The following is a 15916-nucleotide window of genomic DNA, read 5'->3' as shown; positions in this document are numbered from 1 at the left end:
TTTCATAGTTACGCAATTGCCAAAATGAATCATCTAAGGCTGAACTCCTCAGAAACTCGAGATTGTGACAAAGGTCATTCGAGATTCACGATTTATGTACAACACAGTATAATTACGCTGGTCAATGCAGCTTGCAAGGGGCCCTCCCAGTTTTTATTGCGTCGTTTAGGCGGGTTCTACGGGGGCCCGTGCTACCACCGATCAAATTTTTACTCTCCAACCTCTAGAAATGTCGGGAGTACAACGTGTCCATGCATCATATTTTCGTGGATTTCAGGGCAGCATACGATACAGTTGAACGCGAACAGCTATGGCAGATAATGCACGAGTACGGGTTTCCGGACAAACTGACGCGGCTGATTAAAGCTACCCTGCAGCGAGTGGTGTGTTACGTGCCTGTTTCGGAGACATTCTCGACTCCTTTCGATTCACCCAGAGGATTGCGGCAAGGGAATGAGCTGTCCTGTATGTTATTCAGTATCTCTATTGAAAGTGTGATCCGGCATCGTAACGACAGGAACGATCTTCAGCAAGAGTGGCCAACATCTAGCCTTCACAGATGGTCCTTACATCATTACTAGAAACGCCAAAAACGACTATTTTTGGCGGCGTATGAACCACGAGTTGCACGCACTACTTGGAGAGATACCCATCGTACACCTGGCGAAAGTTGGGAGACTTTGGTGGGCCGGCCACGTCGCAAGGATGCCGAACGACCGTGCAGTGAAATCTGTTCTCTTCAAGAACCCTACCGACACCAGGAATAGAGGAACCAAACGTGCTAGATTGCTCGACCAGGTTGAAGCTTACTTCCGTGTGTCGAGACGCGCAATATATTGGCGACGAGTAGCCCAGCTGGACCGAGTGCAGTTGAGAGGAATTCTTGATACAGCAAGAGCCAACCCGGTTTGCGACTGACAGAAGTAGTGCCGAATGGTCATTATGATGGTGGTCGTTTTATGATTGCGCCAATGTTTTTCTACCAAACGGTGTTATGTCAAACAACATTATGCCAAATGAATTTATGTTAAATTGGCGGTCCTGTTCTTATAGTATTGTGACGGAGCGATGATTACATCAAGTGCGCATTTATAAGAAAGCGGAGACTTGTGAATTATATCCAATTTCGGGGGCCCTGTAGCCGCAAGGTTACCGAGTCTGCCTTGACAAGCGAGAGATCGTGGGTTTGAATCTTAGTAGAATCAGGCCATTCGATGTTAAGTAACTTTAGCATGCGATTATTCTCAGGACCCTCAGGCTATAAGAGTAGTACTTGCTTGAGGTGCGAATGAATCATCTTGTTCAAAGGCAAATCATAGCTTGTTCCGCTTCCTGTTTCTAGGAACGAGATTGGTAATGCAAAACTAGTAAGGAACACATACATACATACACACATACACACCCTCACTCTGTGCTAAACTCTGGTTTACCGACCATGAAGCCTTTAGTCGGGGCTGGTTATAAAAATGATACTTGCTCGAGGTGCGAATGAAGCCTCTTGTCCAAGGACAAATTATAAGTAGTCTCCGCACTTCCTGGCTCTAGAGCTAGATTGGTTGAAAAGTAGTTGAAAAGTAGTCGCAATACCTAATGCGCAATATTTCGTTAAGGGTTGCCACATGCACAGATTATTCGGTGTTTAACAGATATTTGAAATCACCAGTACAGAATCTGTATGCATAGAATACGGATTTTCACCAATTACACAGATTAAACAGTTTTTTGAGCTTTTACAATGAGAGTGAAAGAGACGGAAATAGTCAGCAAAATGATTCTCTTTCACTCTCATTGTTTTGCATTGGACAGATTTTTGCGCAGATATTTTTCTTCCCTGTACCGATGGTCAGATTTTTCCAACAACAAACACAGAATTATATGTGGCATCCCTGATTGCGTTAGTTTATTGATTTCAATTAGGGTTGATGTCCCTTTGGAAAAGTATCATAATGAAGTCCTGTTAGAAAATATTTTATGAAAAAAATATTAACGTTATAATTTGGCCCAAATTCCGCTCAACAGTTGTTAGTTAGGCAACAAAATTGAGCTGGATGCTAACATCACATTTCTTTTTTAGATAGATGCAATTACTAATTTCAAATTCATTCTTCAAATACTTCATTCCAGCAAAAAATAACAACTATTTTCCACTTTCGCAGATACCATGATCTCTCTAACAAAGTTAGTCATGATCCCGCAAGGGTTTTGCAGTAAATTTCTGCTCAAATATGGCAGTGTGTAGGTACTAATGATAAAAAGCTTATTTTTTGTGCGAATGGTTGACAGCCAGCCAGCCAGTCAGCCATTCGCCGTCGTCGTCCTCCCTCCGGCGGCGGCCGGCATCATCGCGAGGTCTCCGTTCGGAATGCTCGTCGCGTTTTCACCCCTAGAAGGAAACTGGTCGCTTTCCTTTTTCTTCGCACTCCGAGCAGTCCGGCATCGAACCGGCTCGCTGATGCTCGCAGATTCCGCAGAACGACCCGGGGCAAACGTGATAACATTTTCCTATCTCGGTAGCGCAGCGATGCGATGTCACCTGAATTAGTTGACAAGTTTTCGTTTTTCTCTTCCCGTTCCCGTTGCCGGGATGGGACGGGACGGGACGAAACTGGACCTATGCGTGCTCTGCGTCAGTGCAGAAGCTGGACTTGGTTGGAGTTCATGTCTTGCTGCTGCTGCTGCTGTCCGGCTGACATCTCCGTCAGCGATTCGATTTCAATCGTGCGTGGTCAATCAATATTTTGCACGCTGCAATTGAACTGTAAGCGAACGTTCCCATCGTTTCGTTTTTCGTTTTGTTTTTGGTTGGTGGAAAAAGAGTGGAAAAGAGCGAAAGCGTTCCACTTCACACAATCAATTTTTCAATTCCATGCAAATGATCACGATGACATTCTGGCTGCGCTGCTTGTTGCAAACGCATCTGTTATCGGTTGCATCACCTCGTTTTAAACCTATTCAAAGTTCAGCGAGCTTTCTTTTTCGTCCTCCGCAGCCAGCAGGTAGGCGGGCGGGCGGCCAGGCAGGCAGTACGGATCCCCGAACGTGAACTCGTTAAAGTTCAACACGTCTCAGCTCTACTGTTCGCGAATGTTTGGAAGGCAAATTCTCGCGGCTCACTAGCGGCCAGATATGATTTATTACACTCATCCAGTAAGCGCGCGCTCGCTCGCACACAGGCACATCATGCACACATACACTAGTTATTCCCAATAGGCGCACTTGCTTGATGAACACGTTTCCGACTGAGAACCTCTGGACTGGGTAATAAAAATATTTTAATAGAAATATAGTGCTCAGTGCAATAAAACAAACTTGGGTACCAGTTATTCACCTTTTCTCTAACTGGTGAAGTAAAAGGCAGCGAGAAAGAGAGAGAGCGCGCGCAAAAGAGTGCCTTTATTGTAGAGGGATTATCTAGATCGCACGGAAAAGAAGTGAAAATATCAGCTTAAGGGTAAATCATGGCGGGCGAATAACGGCGAGGATTTATTGTCATCATTCCCGGCGGTTTATTGAAACCCAACCAGGAGAAATTAGTTTTTCCACACTTTATTAATCGTCTAAAAGTTCATATCCGGTTTGATTTCGGTTGATTCCGGCTGCCATGTTTGGTGGAATGACCAAGCACAGCTTCTGCAATTAGCTCGCACTGCAACATACGACAACATCGTTGTGCAGTATCTTTGCCTTTATCAGTGTCACTGCATCTACTACCTACGACGGTGTGATGTGGTACGTAAAAGGGGCTAAAATAGGCTCCGCTTGATTGATTTGAGAATTTAAGGACAAACGGGACACTCGACTTTGCCGGCTGAACCGGCTAGCTTGGCTTGGCATGGCTAGGTATGTACGATCTACGATCGATCGCGGTTGCCTTTCCGGGCACGGCGATGATCATCCGTCAATGAGACCCAAATAGGCAAACGCTGATCGGAGAATTTATGTACGAACAAATCGGTGCAACAAATTTGCACCCCGCGACACAAACTGTGTGTGCGAAAAGCGATAAAATCTGCGGTGAATCTGCAGCTGCGCGGTAGTCAACCGTCAACCGATCGGTAGATGATGATTTATCATTCGTCGTGTCACTCCGGTTTGTCCTGACGAACCATGTGCCCACCGTACCGGTGGGTGGCAGCAGGGGAGCGGAGAAAGCATCATTAATCTAGTTGTTTGCGGGTATATTGCCGATGTCTGGAGGCAGTCACGCTCCATGAGATGGTTTAGAAAATTAGTGTTATCATTATCAAGCTGCACGAAACGGGTAGGAAGCGAGAAATGGTCATCTTGTCAACTGTGCAAGATGTCGTTGTCAGGGCCTTTGGCGGCTAACTGTGGGCGATAACAAAGTGCTTCAACATTTTCTTCCCGTTCAGAACCACCGGACAATCTCTGCGCGACACGGGGAATGTGCGGCTCAACAGAGATAACCAGGATTTTGCATATGAAATGATATTCATAGCTGATAATTATTATTTTTCAAGACTAATTTACTGGCAGCTAGCAGCAAGCGAGTCGTGAACAAGTGGTCAAACCGGTTGACCGGGTGCCATAACTGCGACAGTAAGAGGCTGGACGGTCGCTTTTATGATGATTATCTTGGGTGGATAAGTTTACTCGCCCGCCACCCCGAAGCACGCTCTGATTTGTGTGCGCTCCCCAGAGCACTCCGATCTCAGCGTAAAAAGTAGATCGAGTCTCCAAGCTCCTGCCCCCCCCCCCAAGCTAATCCCACTACGCGACTATCATACATCAAAATTCGTCGAATAAATAAATTGTAAGCCATCCTAAGAAGGGGGTCATAAAATTAATCATTTTGCTGGAAATCTCCTGCCAGGCGAAACGGCAGTTTAAGGTAGGAACTTCATCAGATGAATCTTGGCATGTTCATCACAGATTCCTCCGAGTCGAAGCCTGTCGAAGTTTTGGTTTCACTGCTTTCCGTGAGCCGAAAAACCTATAACCTATCAAAACCGCTTCCTTTTTGCTGCTTTGTTCGAGACCAAAGTTCGTCATCAGCAGATCAAAGCCAAAAATAGCATAACCGTAAAAGTGAGAAAGAAAAGTTTATCTATTTAGTAATCCTTTCCGTTTTTATTTTGTCTTCTTTTTTGTCTTGTCCAAGTTCAAAGCAAAACATAAATAATTGAGTAATTATATATTTTTTACGTCTTTCTCTCTAATTACCGTTAAAAGTGTCACTATTAGAACGATAGAGAAAAAAGTTATCAAAACTTCTTCGTCTCCTAATGCATATTAGGCATTAAAAATAAAATTTATAACTGTTAACAAATTATTGCTACGCTTAACAGTCATTACCACGATCAAGCCCGACCTCACCACCAGCCATGATGATGAGCGGGCGATTCTTTTTTTTTGTGCTGTTGCTGTTGTCCTCTACCGCTATTCTCGACGATCGCAATCCTGCGCCACAACTTAATCTCGCAGCGCACACAATCTTTGCCACCATCTTTCTTCATCTCATGCATCGATCGCACCACCGTCGTCGGTCGCTTGGTCGCTTAGTCGTACCTCTCGCACACGGACGAATGGACGGACGGATGATGATACCCCAGAAATCGATCACCCAAACCGGCGGCGGCGCTGCGCGGCGGTTCAGGTCGTTCGATGCAGCAACGTGTGTCTGTCTGTCTGTCGGTCGGTCCATACCATATATGTGTGGAAGAAAAAATAGCTACTTAGGAATGTAAATTATGTTCACCAAACTACGCTAATGATGTCGTTAGCGGCCGAACGATTAGAGAACGTCGTGCATTTACTCACTACGCCGCATCCCAAGTGTCTGTAGGGGGATGTTCCAGCAACATATCCCGTTGTACCTGTGCGCGATCTTCAAACCCAAAGCTAATTTGTTTTGACCCAGTAACATAATAAGCAGTGCTTCTGGCAAGCCAAAGACCCTAGCGATGCTGCTGCTGCAGCACCCAAAAAATATAACGATCGCGATCAACCATCATTAGCGATCGTCAATTGGAACCGATTAGAAACGATTTTTTTTCTCCAATCGCTGCTGAATTCCAAATCCATATGCAAATGTCCCTCCGCTTCGCCACTACCGAACCGTGATGGTGGTTCATTTCGACCCGAGAGTGACATTTCAAAGCCTTGCCTGCTTGCTGGCTTGCTTGCTTACTCGCTGAATGGTGACATCCGCTGGCCGGCCAGCCTGGCCGAGCCGCCCGGTGCATTCGGGCGATAAAATCTGTGGAAAGTCATTTGTTCGACACCTCGCTTAGTGACAGCTCGTGCAGCACGGAAACACCATCCCGTCGTCGTCGTCGTCGTCGTCGTCGTCGCTACAAATGATCTGATTATTGTCCCCCGGCCGGCCGGCAAGACATAGATGCGTGCGTGGTCGTTTCGAAAATGTCCCTTCACTCTGTCCCATTGACGATTGACCGCCCCATATTAAGACATTTTATCACATTCTAATTTCATCTGTTTAATGCGTTTGTTGTTTTTATTTCTCTATTTTCCAGATGCATGTGCGAACCCGGATATACCGGAAAAAACTGCGAATCACACTACATTCCCTGTTCGCCGTCGCCCTGTCAAAACGGGGGCACCTGCAAGCAATCAACCAAGTTCAACTACGAATGTAAATGCCCGCCAGGTAAGTTGTGCGCACTGTAATAAGAAATTTCTTCCGAAGCAATTACCCAGTAAAACCCACCGTAAAAGCTAAGCGAACCCGCACCCTGAAAACAGGATTCGTACTCCCCGAAGGGGAACCTCTGGACAGTCTGTGACAATTCTCGATTGCCGGCAAATATGTCATCCACCGGCGCGGGGGGAGGGACCTGTCGTCTTTTTTACAGCCTTTTTCTGTGTCGTATGCAATCCCGGCCAGAGCAAGGTAATAAAGAAATGTAGCAAAATGTGTTTAAAATAGCAAACTTTGTTACACTAAACTTTCCTTTGCGGTTTGTTACAAACTAATAGTGCTTTGAACAGGAAAAACATGATTGAGGATGTTGGCAATTTCAGTAAATTTTGTTGTAAGTTTATTTAGTCTTTAGCAAATTGGTTTTCGAAACCAGCATTCAATTCAGGTTGAAGTGCACAAGTGGAGTTACTGAACATACTGAACATATTGCAATGTTAACATCCACTGAGGTATGTTGTATTGTGGATTTTCGGCTTTACAGTCAGTTTTATATTGAAAACTGCTTTTTTACTCAAACTCAAACTTTTTGGTCATTGCTTTTTTTTCTAAAAACTCATCGCTTTGGCCTGGCGTCGTAGAGTAATTATTTCATTACAAAAAAGTAAGCAGTTATTTTTACTAAAAAAAAAATGTTTCTTAGCCAAAACGGCTTTTCCCCACAGCACATTTACGTGAGATTACAGGCTTTTATCTGTATTCAAACAATAATTTAATCTTTAAAACCATCAGCAATAAGTTCGATAGTTGCATTTAGTTAAATCACATGGTAGGTTCTGCGAGGCTACCACTTAGGTCCTTTGTTATCGTTTTTCTATTCATTAAATAGATTCTCTCTAGGCTCAGTCCCGGCGTAGTGGTTAGCATTCACGCCTCTCACGCCGAGGACCCGGGCTCAAATCCCCACCCCGCAGAAGTCACGAATGACCCAAGCTGTTAAAGTGACTATAAAACTAACAAAAAAAAAGATTCTCTCTAACCTCGAAATAGGACCCTATTCCATAAATCACGTTGAATGTTACTTCGTCGCGTCACTTTTGCTATTTTGTAAATCACACGCGACATGATTTTGTCGAGTTACTCGACCGCTAAAAAGCTAATGACTCAACTGTCAGAAAGTGACACCTGAGCTTGCTTGCTTGCTAGTTGTTCATCGAGCCGCTATGCAGCCCGTTTTCTCCGATCTCGACACTTGACAGCGACTGAGTCGAGAACAGAATTACAGAATAGGGTCCATAACTCACAATTCTTTGGTCAAACGTTATATAAGATATATAAAAGCCTTATCCCTGAGCCTAACAGGATGCCGTATTTTACAGGTAAGAATCGCAGCTCGCTCCCTGCACGCTTTGTACAAAGCTGAAACTAAGACATGTGCCACCTACAGCAATGATTCCTCCTCAGAGCAAAAAAAAAGAGTCGAAACATTTGCACTTTGCTCAATTTTCAATACGGTGCCCTCTTCTCCGTTTTGTTTTACCTTTGTTCTCTCTTAGCATAGATGTCGCAACTTGCTCATTGAAGACACAGCAACAAAATATTAACACTTTGAATACATCGGCGCATTTTATACTAGCGATTGATGGACATGGCAAAATTCGATTGCCGTCGTGCCACTGTTTTTTGACATGAATCTGTTTGTTTCTCTTTTTCTCTTACTACAATCTGCACTAGCTGCCAAAAACAAACTTGAAAGTTTCCATTTGAAGAGCACAACGTGAAACACTTGCGAGTACGAGAAAAGTGCTTCTCTTTGAATTTTGATACTTTTCTCTTTGTGCGGATGGATTTCACAACTGTTGCAGTAGTTCTGCTCATTGTGATAAAGCGTTATTGCACTTTGTGCACAAAGGTCTCAAATGCCAAATTTACAAAAAGGGCCATCGACTCGAATGCAGCAATTATCGAGGTATTACTCTCCTCAATTCTGCATACAAAATTCTCTCCCGCATCCTGTTTCTCAGACTGAAGCCGTTACAGGAAACCTTTGTTGGCGAATACCAGTGCGGTTTTCGAGAGGGACGCTCCACGACGGACCAAATGTTCACCTTGCGACAGATCCTCGATAAATTCCGGAAATTCTACTTGCAGACTCATCGCAGCGGCGTACGATTCAGTTAAACGAAACGAGCTGTGGCAGATTATGCTTGAACATGGTTTTCCAACAAAACTGATTAGGCTGATACGTGCTACCCTTGATGGTTCAAAATCAAGCGTCAGGATAGCGGGTGAGACTTCGGACTCGTCTGTGACGTTAGCTGGTTTGAAGCAAGGTGACGGACTATCGAACTTGCTGTTCAACATTGCATTGGAAGATGCTATTCGAAGGGCCGGCGTACAGAGAAGCGGTACCATCATCACGAAATCTCATATGCTCCTAGGGTTCGCGGACGACATCGATATCATCGGTGTTAACCGTAGAGCTGTGGAAGAAGCGTACACGCATCTTAAGGAGGAAGCTGCGAGGATAGGGCTTACCATAAATCCTACCAAAACAAAGTATATGGTGGCTGGTGAGAGCGTGGTAGCCCTTCGGGTGTTGGAACTGCGGTGGTGATAGATGGAGATACTTTTGAAGTGGTCGACGAATTTGTTTACCTTGGTACGTTAGTGACATGTGACAACGATGTGAGCCGTGAAGTAAAAAGGCGGATAACGGCAGCCAACAGGGCCTTCTACGGATTACGTAGCCAGCTGAGGTCCCGTAGCCTACAACTCCGTACAAAACTCGCGCTCTATAGGACGCTAATTCTTCTGGTGGTACTCTACGGCCACGAAGCGTGGACGTTGAAAGAGAGCGACCGACGAGCTCTTGGCGTTTTCGAGCGTAAAATCCTGCGATCAATTCTTGGCGGCATATTAGACGAAGGAGTGTGGCGGAGGCGCGTGAATCATGAAATATACCAAGTGTACAAAGATGCGGATATTGTAAAGCGACTAAAATACGGCAGGCTACAGTGGGCTGGCCACGTAGCAAGGATGCCGGATGAGAGACCAGCGAAAACAATATTTAGTAGAGAACCCGACAGAGGCCGACGACTTCGAGGCAGACCCCGTACACGTTGGATGAGCGCTGTTGACGAGGATGCTAGAACAGCGGGTGTTAGGGGCGACTGGAGAGTGGCAGCCCAAGACCGAGTAATGTGGAGACGGGTCCTGAATTCAGCATGGATTCGATAAGCGGATTGTCGCCGAAAAAGTAACTAAGTAAGCACAAAGAGTGAGAAAATAACAAGCCTGACCACCTAACATTCTACAGCTGGTGCGAGAGCCTTACGAACTAGGACAGGACATGACATGTGACTTCTTACTCTTCTTCATTTTGTTTTGGCGATTCCCTTTCAAAATCTACTACAGCAAGCGAAAAGTGTTTCCAAGAATAGATTACACAAAAATAGATTCAATCTGATCGAATAACACTTACATTTCGATTTAGTTTGATTTATGTTAACACGCCACGATAAACAAACTCTCACAAACCTAGTAACGTGAAAAACTTGATAGCAATCAAAAACCGCCATCGGCGAAGAGACGTATGCATGCGTACTTAAAATGATTAGACTGGAGAGACTAAATAGATATGAGACTATTCAATATCAGGGTGAGGTAATAGTTTAATTGCCCAAAACACTCGGGTACCAACCGAGAAATTGTGGGTTGGAATCCCATTTACCATTGAACTACCCAATATATTTCTGACCTCGTATCGAAGTTTCCCAGTTTCATCTATTCTTTGTCCCTATTTACTAAAAACTATGTTGGTGTTATAGAGCGTTGGAGGGGCGAAGCTAATCTCATTTCTGTGGTGTTCATCGTTGATTTGTTTACATGGATTTAGAAAATGAATTAAAATCACAGATAAACCGATGAGACCCTAGCGTTAATTCCGTGCAAAAGCCAATCAATTTTTAAAAAGATGTGTGTTTCGCAACATGGCCGCATCGTAGCACTTGAGTGTTGGTTCGTTGAGTATAAAACCCTCCAATATAGCAATGACAGAATATGGCATGACACGTGGCAATTTTTCAATAGCGCGTACCTCTAAATCAATGATTCATTGAATTAGAATCGATGCGTATATGAAAAACCCGCACTCCCGCCCGTGAGTAGAATCGAAGGCGAAGATGAAGAAGAAAAGAAAAAGTAATGCAAAATCTGTATCCCAGTGTACCACGGCCAGCTGGTTGCGCACGAGTTATTTGACTCGCGAGTGGGCTATCCCGAAAGACGATATAAGGCTATGCGTTCGCGAGTATGTAGATAGCAGAATGTCTGCATTCTGCAAGGCTTACGCTTACTTGAGTGGCGTAAGCGTTGAATGCTATGCTTCTCATAATCTTTCGCGTAAGAGTAGGGATCGTTGGCAAATTTGTTCAAATCATCCCTAAGATATCCCAAAGCTACCACTTAAGTGCTATGTTGTTTGTTTTCTGTTCGTTAAAGATATTATCTCTAAGCTCAAAATTATACAAAAATTTCCGTAGCATTGTCTTCCGGACGCGTCCGCATGTTTGACCTAGAAACGTGTTGGGCAGGGTTTTCCTTTAAAACCTTGGATTAGATAAAGTTTTTCACAATATAACTTTAAAATTACATGAAAATGCTATCGTATTCATTCTAAACAATCAAAACATTAATTTATCTTTCACGACTATTGTAGTATCACGAATTTTAGAACATATATATTAAAAGTGGTAAGCCTTTGACACTACTTTTGGTAAGTTCGTATTCATGCTCATGTTTTTTTAGTTGAGTTTAATTATTCCAGAAACAAAATTTGATAGAAAATATTGTATGCATGAAATCAGAATATATCTCGTGGATTTTTTAAAACTTTAGACTTAACTTGACTTGACTGGTGATGGCTAATGAAACGAAACCAGTGAATATCGCTGTGTTCGCCCTCTCTTGATGACAGCACAATGTAGAAAATACTATAGTATAGTAATATAGTAATATTGGTAGATTTTGATCATAAGTGTCTGACCGGCTGCTGATGTTTGATAAGAGGGAACTAGTACGTCGACTGTAACGTAAACTTTTTTAAAAGATAACAAAATATCAGGTGTAGAGTACAATTTCCGCATCTTCTATAATCGTAGTTGCTAGAAGAGCTGATTGTTAGAAGTTTGCCAATCATTTTGTGAAAAAGTTTTTTTTTAACCTGTTGACATCTTCTTACCCATTTTTCCGAAACTGACCTAATCCCGCAATATCTGTCCAATGGTATTGACCTTTCACGGAAAACCGAACTCAAACTTCCTACAATAGGAAACAACATCCCCGTCGCAGCTGCAATCCTTTTCGATTACCGCCGATTAGCGACCCTTTGCGTCACTCCGATTCGTGTACCCTTCACCCCCTGTCTCGCCTTCCCTTCTCTCTAGTCACAGTCCGTTCCAGTTAGAGCGTCCATTCCGAATTGGATCTTTATTTTTTCGGACACCATCGACACAGACACGGGCACACAGAGAGACAGACAGACAGTTGTCTGTGTGTTCCGTTTCGAGAAATCGCGGCCGAACCACCGAACCGAATGGCCCCGGGTAATCACGGCCGCGCAATAATTCGTTAGTACAGCATTATTATGTTCAGAGCTCCATTGAAACGTTTCCAATTCGAGAACCGGACAGCAGAGATCCCATGGTAACCGGCAACAACAACAGCACCCGACCCGCCCGGAGGCAGGAAAAATGAATGATCACTGCTGCGTCCCTGCGCGCGCACGGTCTCTCCAGCCGGCCAGCATGGTATCTCGGCGCGGCGGCGGTCGCCAAACCAGCGAGCGCAGAGTCATTTCTTGCGGATTCAGAACCACTCAGGATCGAGTGGTTCCCGTTTTGCAAATGGAATCGAGCAGCGTGAAGCCTTCCTTCTAGCCAGCTAGTTAGGGCGATCTGGTCTAGTTTCCTTCGCTGTCCATATGTGTATGTCCGCCAGTAGTGTAGGTGGAAAGGTGCGGGTCCAGGAAGTAGCAGGAAGATAAAACTAATAATTAATGGCCCTTTCGCCAAGTTGATTCGGTGGGGATCTCGAACAGGACAGATTGATGGATGCCGCCCTCGAGACTCGCTGTCCAATTGTCTAGTCGAGCGACCACAGGAAAAGACAGGTCACTTTCCTTTCCATTCGCCGTCGAGGCAGCGAGCATGACACAAATAAACTAAAACAAAGAATGCAATAGACGTACAGTGTTTGTACGTACGGCATAGAGGTAGTTTATTAATTATGGTCTCTTTTATGGGAAATGACCACAGGCGGAACATGGCCCCGATGACTCCGCTCCGGTGTGCTGGACTGTTTGTATGTGAACATATTGCCGCGACGACGCTCAGGGCACGATGCAGGCCATTCGCGGGTATGGAAAATTCTTGTCCAATGCACAAGAGACAAGATCGGCATCACGTCCTAGCGCGTGTGATCGGCGTCATCGTAGGTCAAACAGAAGAAGGAGAAACCAAAGCGGATCGGTGGAAAATTATCACACACAGAAGATACAATTTGCACTTCCATCGGTGAATTCTTAGCCATTTCTTCACATGTACGGTTAGTTCCACTGATTTCTGGGAGAAATCCCGCCAGGAAAAGCCATCATCGACGTTATGGGTTATTACACGGAACTGAAAATATTGTGAAAGGAAGAATTTTCCCTCGGGACAGTCGTGTATGGGCAGCAGGAGTTGCTTGGAAAACATGATCGCTCCCGGATTACACATCTTACGTAATTGCATGATGCGGAAAACGCCCGGTGGACGTCACGTGCAGCCAGCGCAGAGATTCTTTCACCCGGAACATGGTCCTCCCATGGTTGACCAGTTTTTTTTTTTTTCATTTAGAACCCAATGATTCACGCCCCTTTTACCCCCGCGAGGGCTTTTGTATAATGGGTTGCAATCGTTATTGTGGACCGCTGGAGAACGCTTGATTGTTTATTGCTGCTTCGCTGCATAATGGATCAAAAATCAATCTGCTTTGCACGCCGAACAGCGGGGCGAAATAGTGGATGTGGCAAATTATCCGCGTCGCATGTTTTGCATCCGTACCGGGGTATTATTCTGTATCATTGTGAAATTAGATAATCATGGGTTAACGCGAAGCTTGCGGTTCCCAGGATCGATTGCTGTGAACAAGTTGGCGCGGGACTACTTTTCAGGATACGGCAAGCTTCGTTGAACTGATGGCCATGGCGATAGATCACGATACAGATTGGTTCTGTGATGGTTTGAGACAATAAAGGTAAATAGGAAAATGCAGCAACTTCAACACTCATCGTGATAAGATTTGAACGATGGTGGAATTTGGTCACTTTTATGCCGGAACATGTGAGGCCCCAACCGCGCACGAACTCCATAGAAACCAGAGGGAAACGCTTTCTATATGGTCATCAGTCATCGAGAGGCTCTTGATAAATCGTGAAATTTGATGTCGTAAAACGATTGTAAGCAAGAGATGCTCGCGTAGTGGCACGTTAGAGAAGTCCTGCTGATACGGGGTCTACCTCTTGCTTTCGACGGTGGTAACCTGCATAAATTAGATAGATAGCCTGGTGCGCGCGCAAAAGTGTTTAAGAAAAAGACATTAAATTTGTAATTGAAAAAGATGGTTAAGATGGCAGCGGTAATAACAGCGAAGGAATACTTTTCTTCGCTGAGAGGCTATCGCATTTCACGTGCACGGGCCATTCATATCCGTGAATTAAACTCAATTATTTTTAAAATGAAATAATTAAAAAGTTGACTCTTTTTCTCGTCTGTAAGGACCGTAAAATTACCCAATAGCACGATCTTCCAATTGAGGAATGCGAGTACATTTTGCTGTCGACTAAACTAAATTATAAATCTCGAACCCGTGTAATCGATTTACTCGATGGGTCTTTATTGGACTTAATGGGACATAAATGAGCGTTATAATATGAAAAAAAAAATGTCATTCGTTCATCAATTTCAATTTTTAAATGAAGCTATCGCATCAAGGGAAAGTAATTTATGTTTTATTTCTTGGAGATGTCATTGTTTGGAGACGAAACGGGAGGCGGTACAAAAGTGTTTTTTCTCTAACAGAATTATTGTAATTACCAGAATGCTCCAACGCCGGTGACTGAAAATTCCAAGGAGAGAGTGTCTTCAAATAGTATCAACACTGATAATAAAGCATTCAAACTGGGATAAGTTGCATATTTGCAGTGTTATTTTTAATGATCCTTGGTTCATTCCATCGCTTATGGAGGCATAGTTTGGCAATGGTCAAATAAAATATCAAATCGGTGAATTCTCCAACCACTGAAACTGGCAGAACGACGAAGCAGTCTTCAAAGAAAATATCGATGTGAAGGTTTTGGGTTCTTTCGACGTTTCAACACTTTGTTGGTTTTTTTTCTCCAAGGGATAGTATCGTTAATTATATTTTATTTGGTACATAAGTTAAATTATTTTTCCGTCTCGATATTTTTTGGGCAGTTTCGACTATTGGTCCATGCTCACTTCATTTCGGCGGCTTTTGGGAGGCCAGAGTAGAGGCTCTCTCCTCTACAGACCCCTGAAGACAGCTTTAGTGACATTCAAGCAAATGCTGGCAACTTCTTAGTCAAGTTGACGTTTATTTGAACTCAAGACCGATGACATAGCTCAGAAATAGTTCCGTTGATTTGGACGTTCCTACGTTGGGCCTTTTTTTTAGACATAGTGCTTTACCGGCCATTCTTGAGCCTTCATATGAGCAGATGTCGTGATGTCCTTGACCTTGCATTTGAAAGAAATTACAGTAAGATTTCAAATTTGGCAACAAATGCGTGTCGTTTATGTTGCCAAAATCGAAACCCTTTTTTCGATATGGAAAAATTTAATAAAAATTGGCAAATCATAATTAATCAATGATTTTTCTTTGATTACAACGATTTTACACTCAAAAACATGACGAGAGCTATAAGGCAGACGGATGGAAGCAGGTTTGTGACACTCTACGGTAAGACGTAGTCCTACGTCAATAAAAAGATTGCTTTTCGAAACATTCTATAATTACAATTTTTGTTCATGCACTTACTGATGTCATCATTTTAGGTCATTATGAACATGTAGCGGAAATCGATTGATGTGTGAGCATATTTTTGGAAGCGAAATACTTCGGGTTGCCAAAAATGAATACTTTTGTTGCCAAAATCGGAATCCCTCTGTATCCCACTTTACATTTAAAATTTGGCTGAATCCTTAAATTAATCAAGAACGCTTACTTCCCGTC

The 15916-nt window shown here is 43.7% G+C and overlaps 1 protein-coding gene across 1 annotated transcript in view; it reads left to right on the top strand.

Moving 5' to 3' along the window:
* The window catches only part of LOC128732821 (neurogenic locus Notch protein), a 164573-nt gene that overhangs the window by 108537 nt on the left and 40120 nt on the right, over positions 1-15916 (top strand). Inside the window, exon 5 of the mRNA XM_053826225.1 lies at positions 6498-6631. Coding sequence (XP_053682200.1) covers positions 6498-6631 — 134 coding nt within the window. The remainder of the gene's footprint in view (positions 1-6497; positions 6632-15916) is intronic.

Source organism: Sabethes cyaneus, chromosome 1 (assembly GCF_943734655.1).
Source record: "Sabethes cyaneus chromosome 1, idSabCyanKW18_F2, whole genome shotgun sequence".
NCBI lineage: Eukaryota > Metazoa > Arthropoda > Insecta > Diptera > Culicidae > Sabethes > Sabethes cyaneus.
This window is presented reverse-complemented; position numbering and strand designations above follow the sequence as displayed.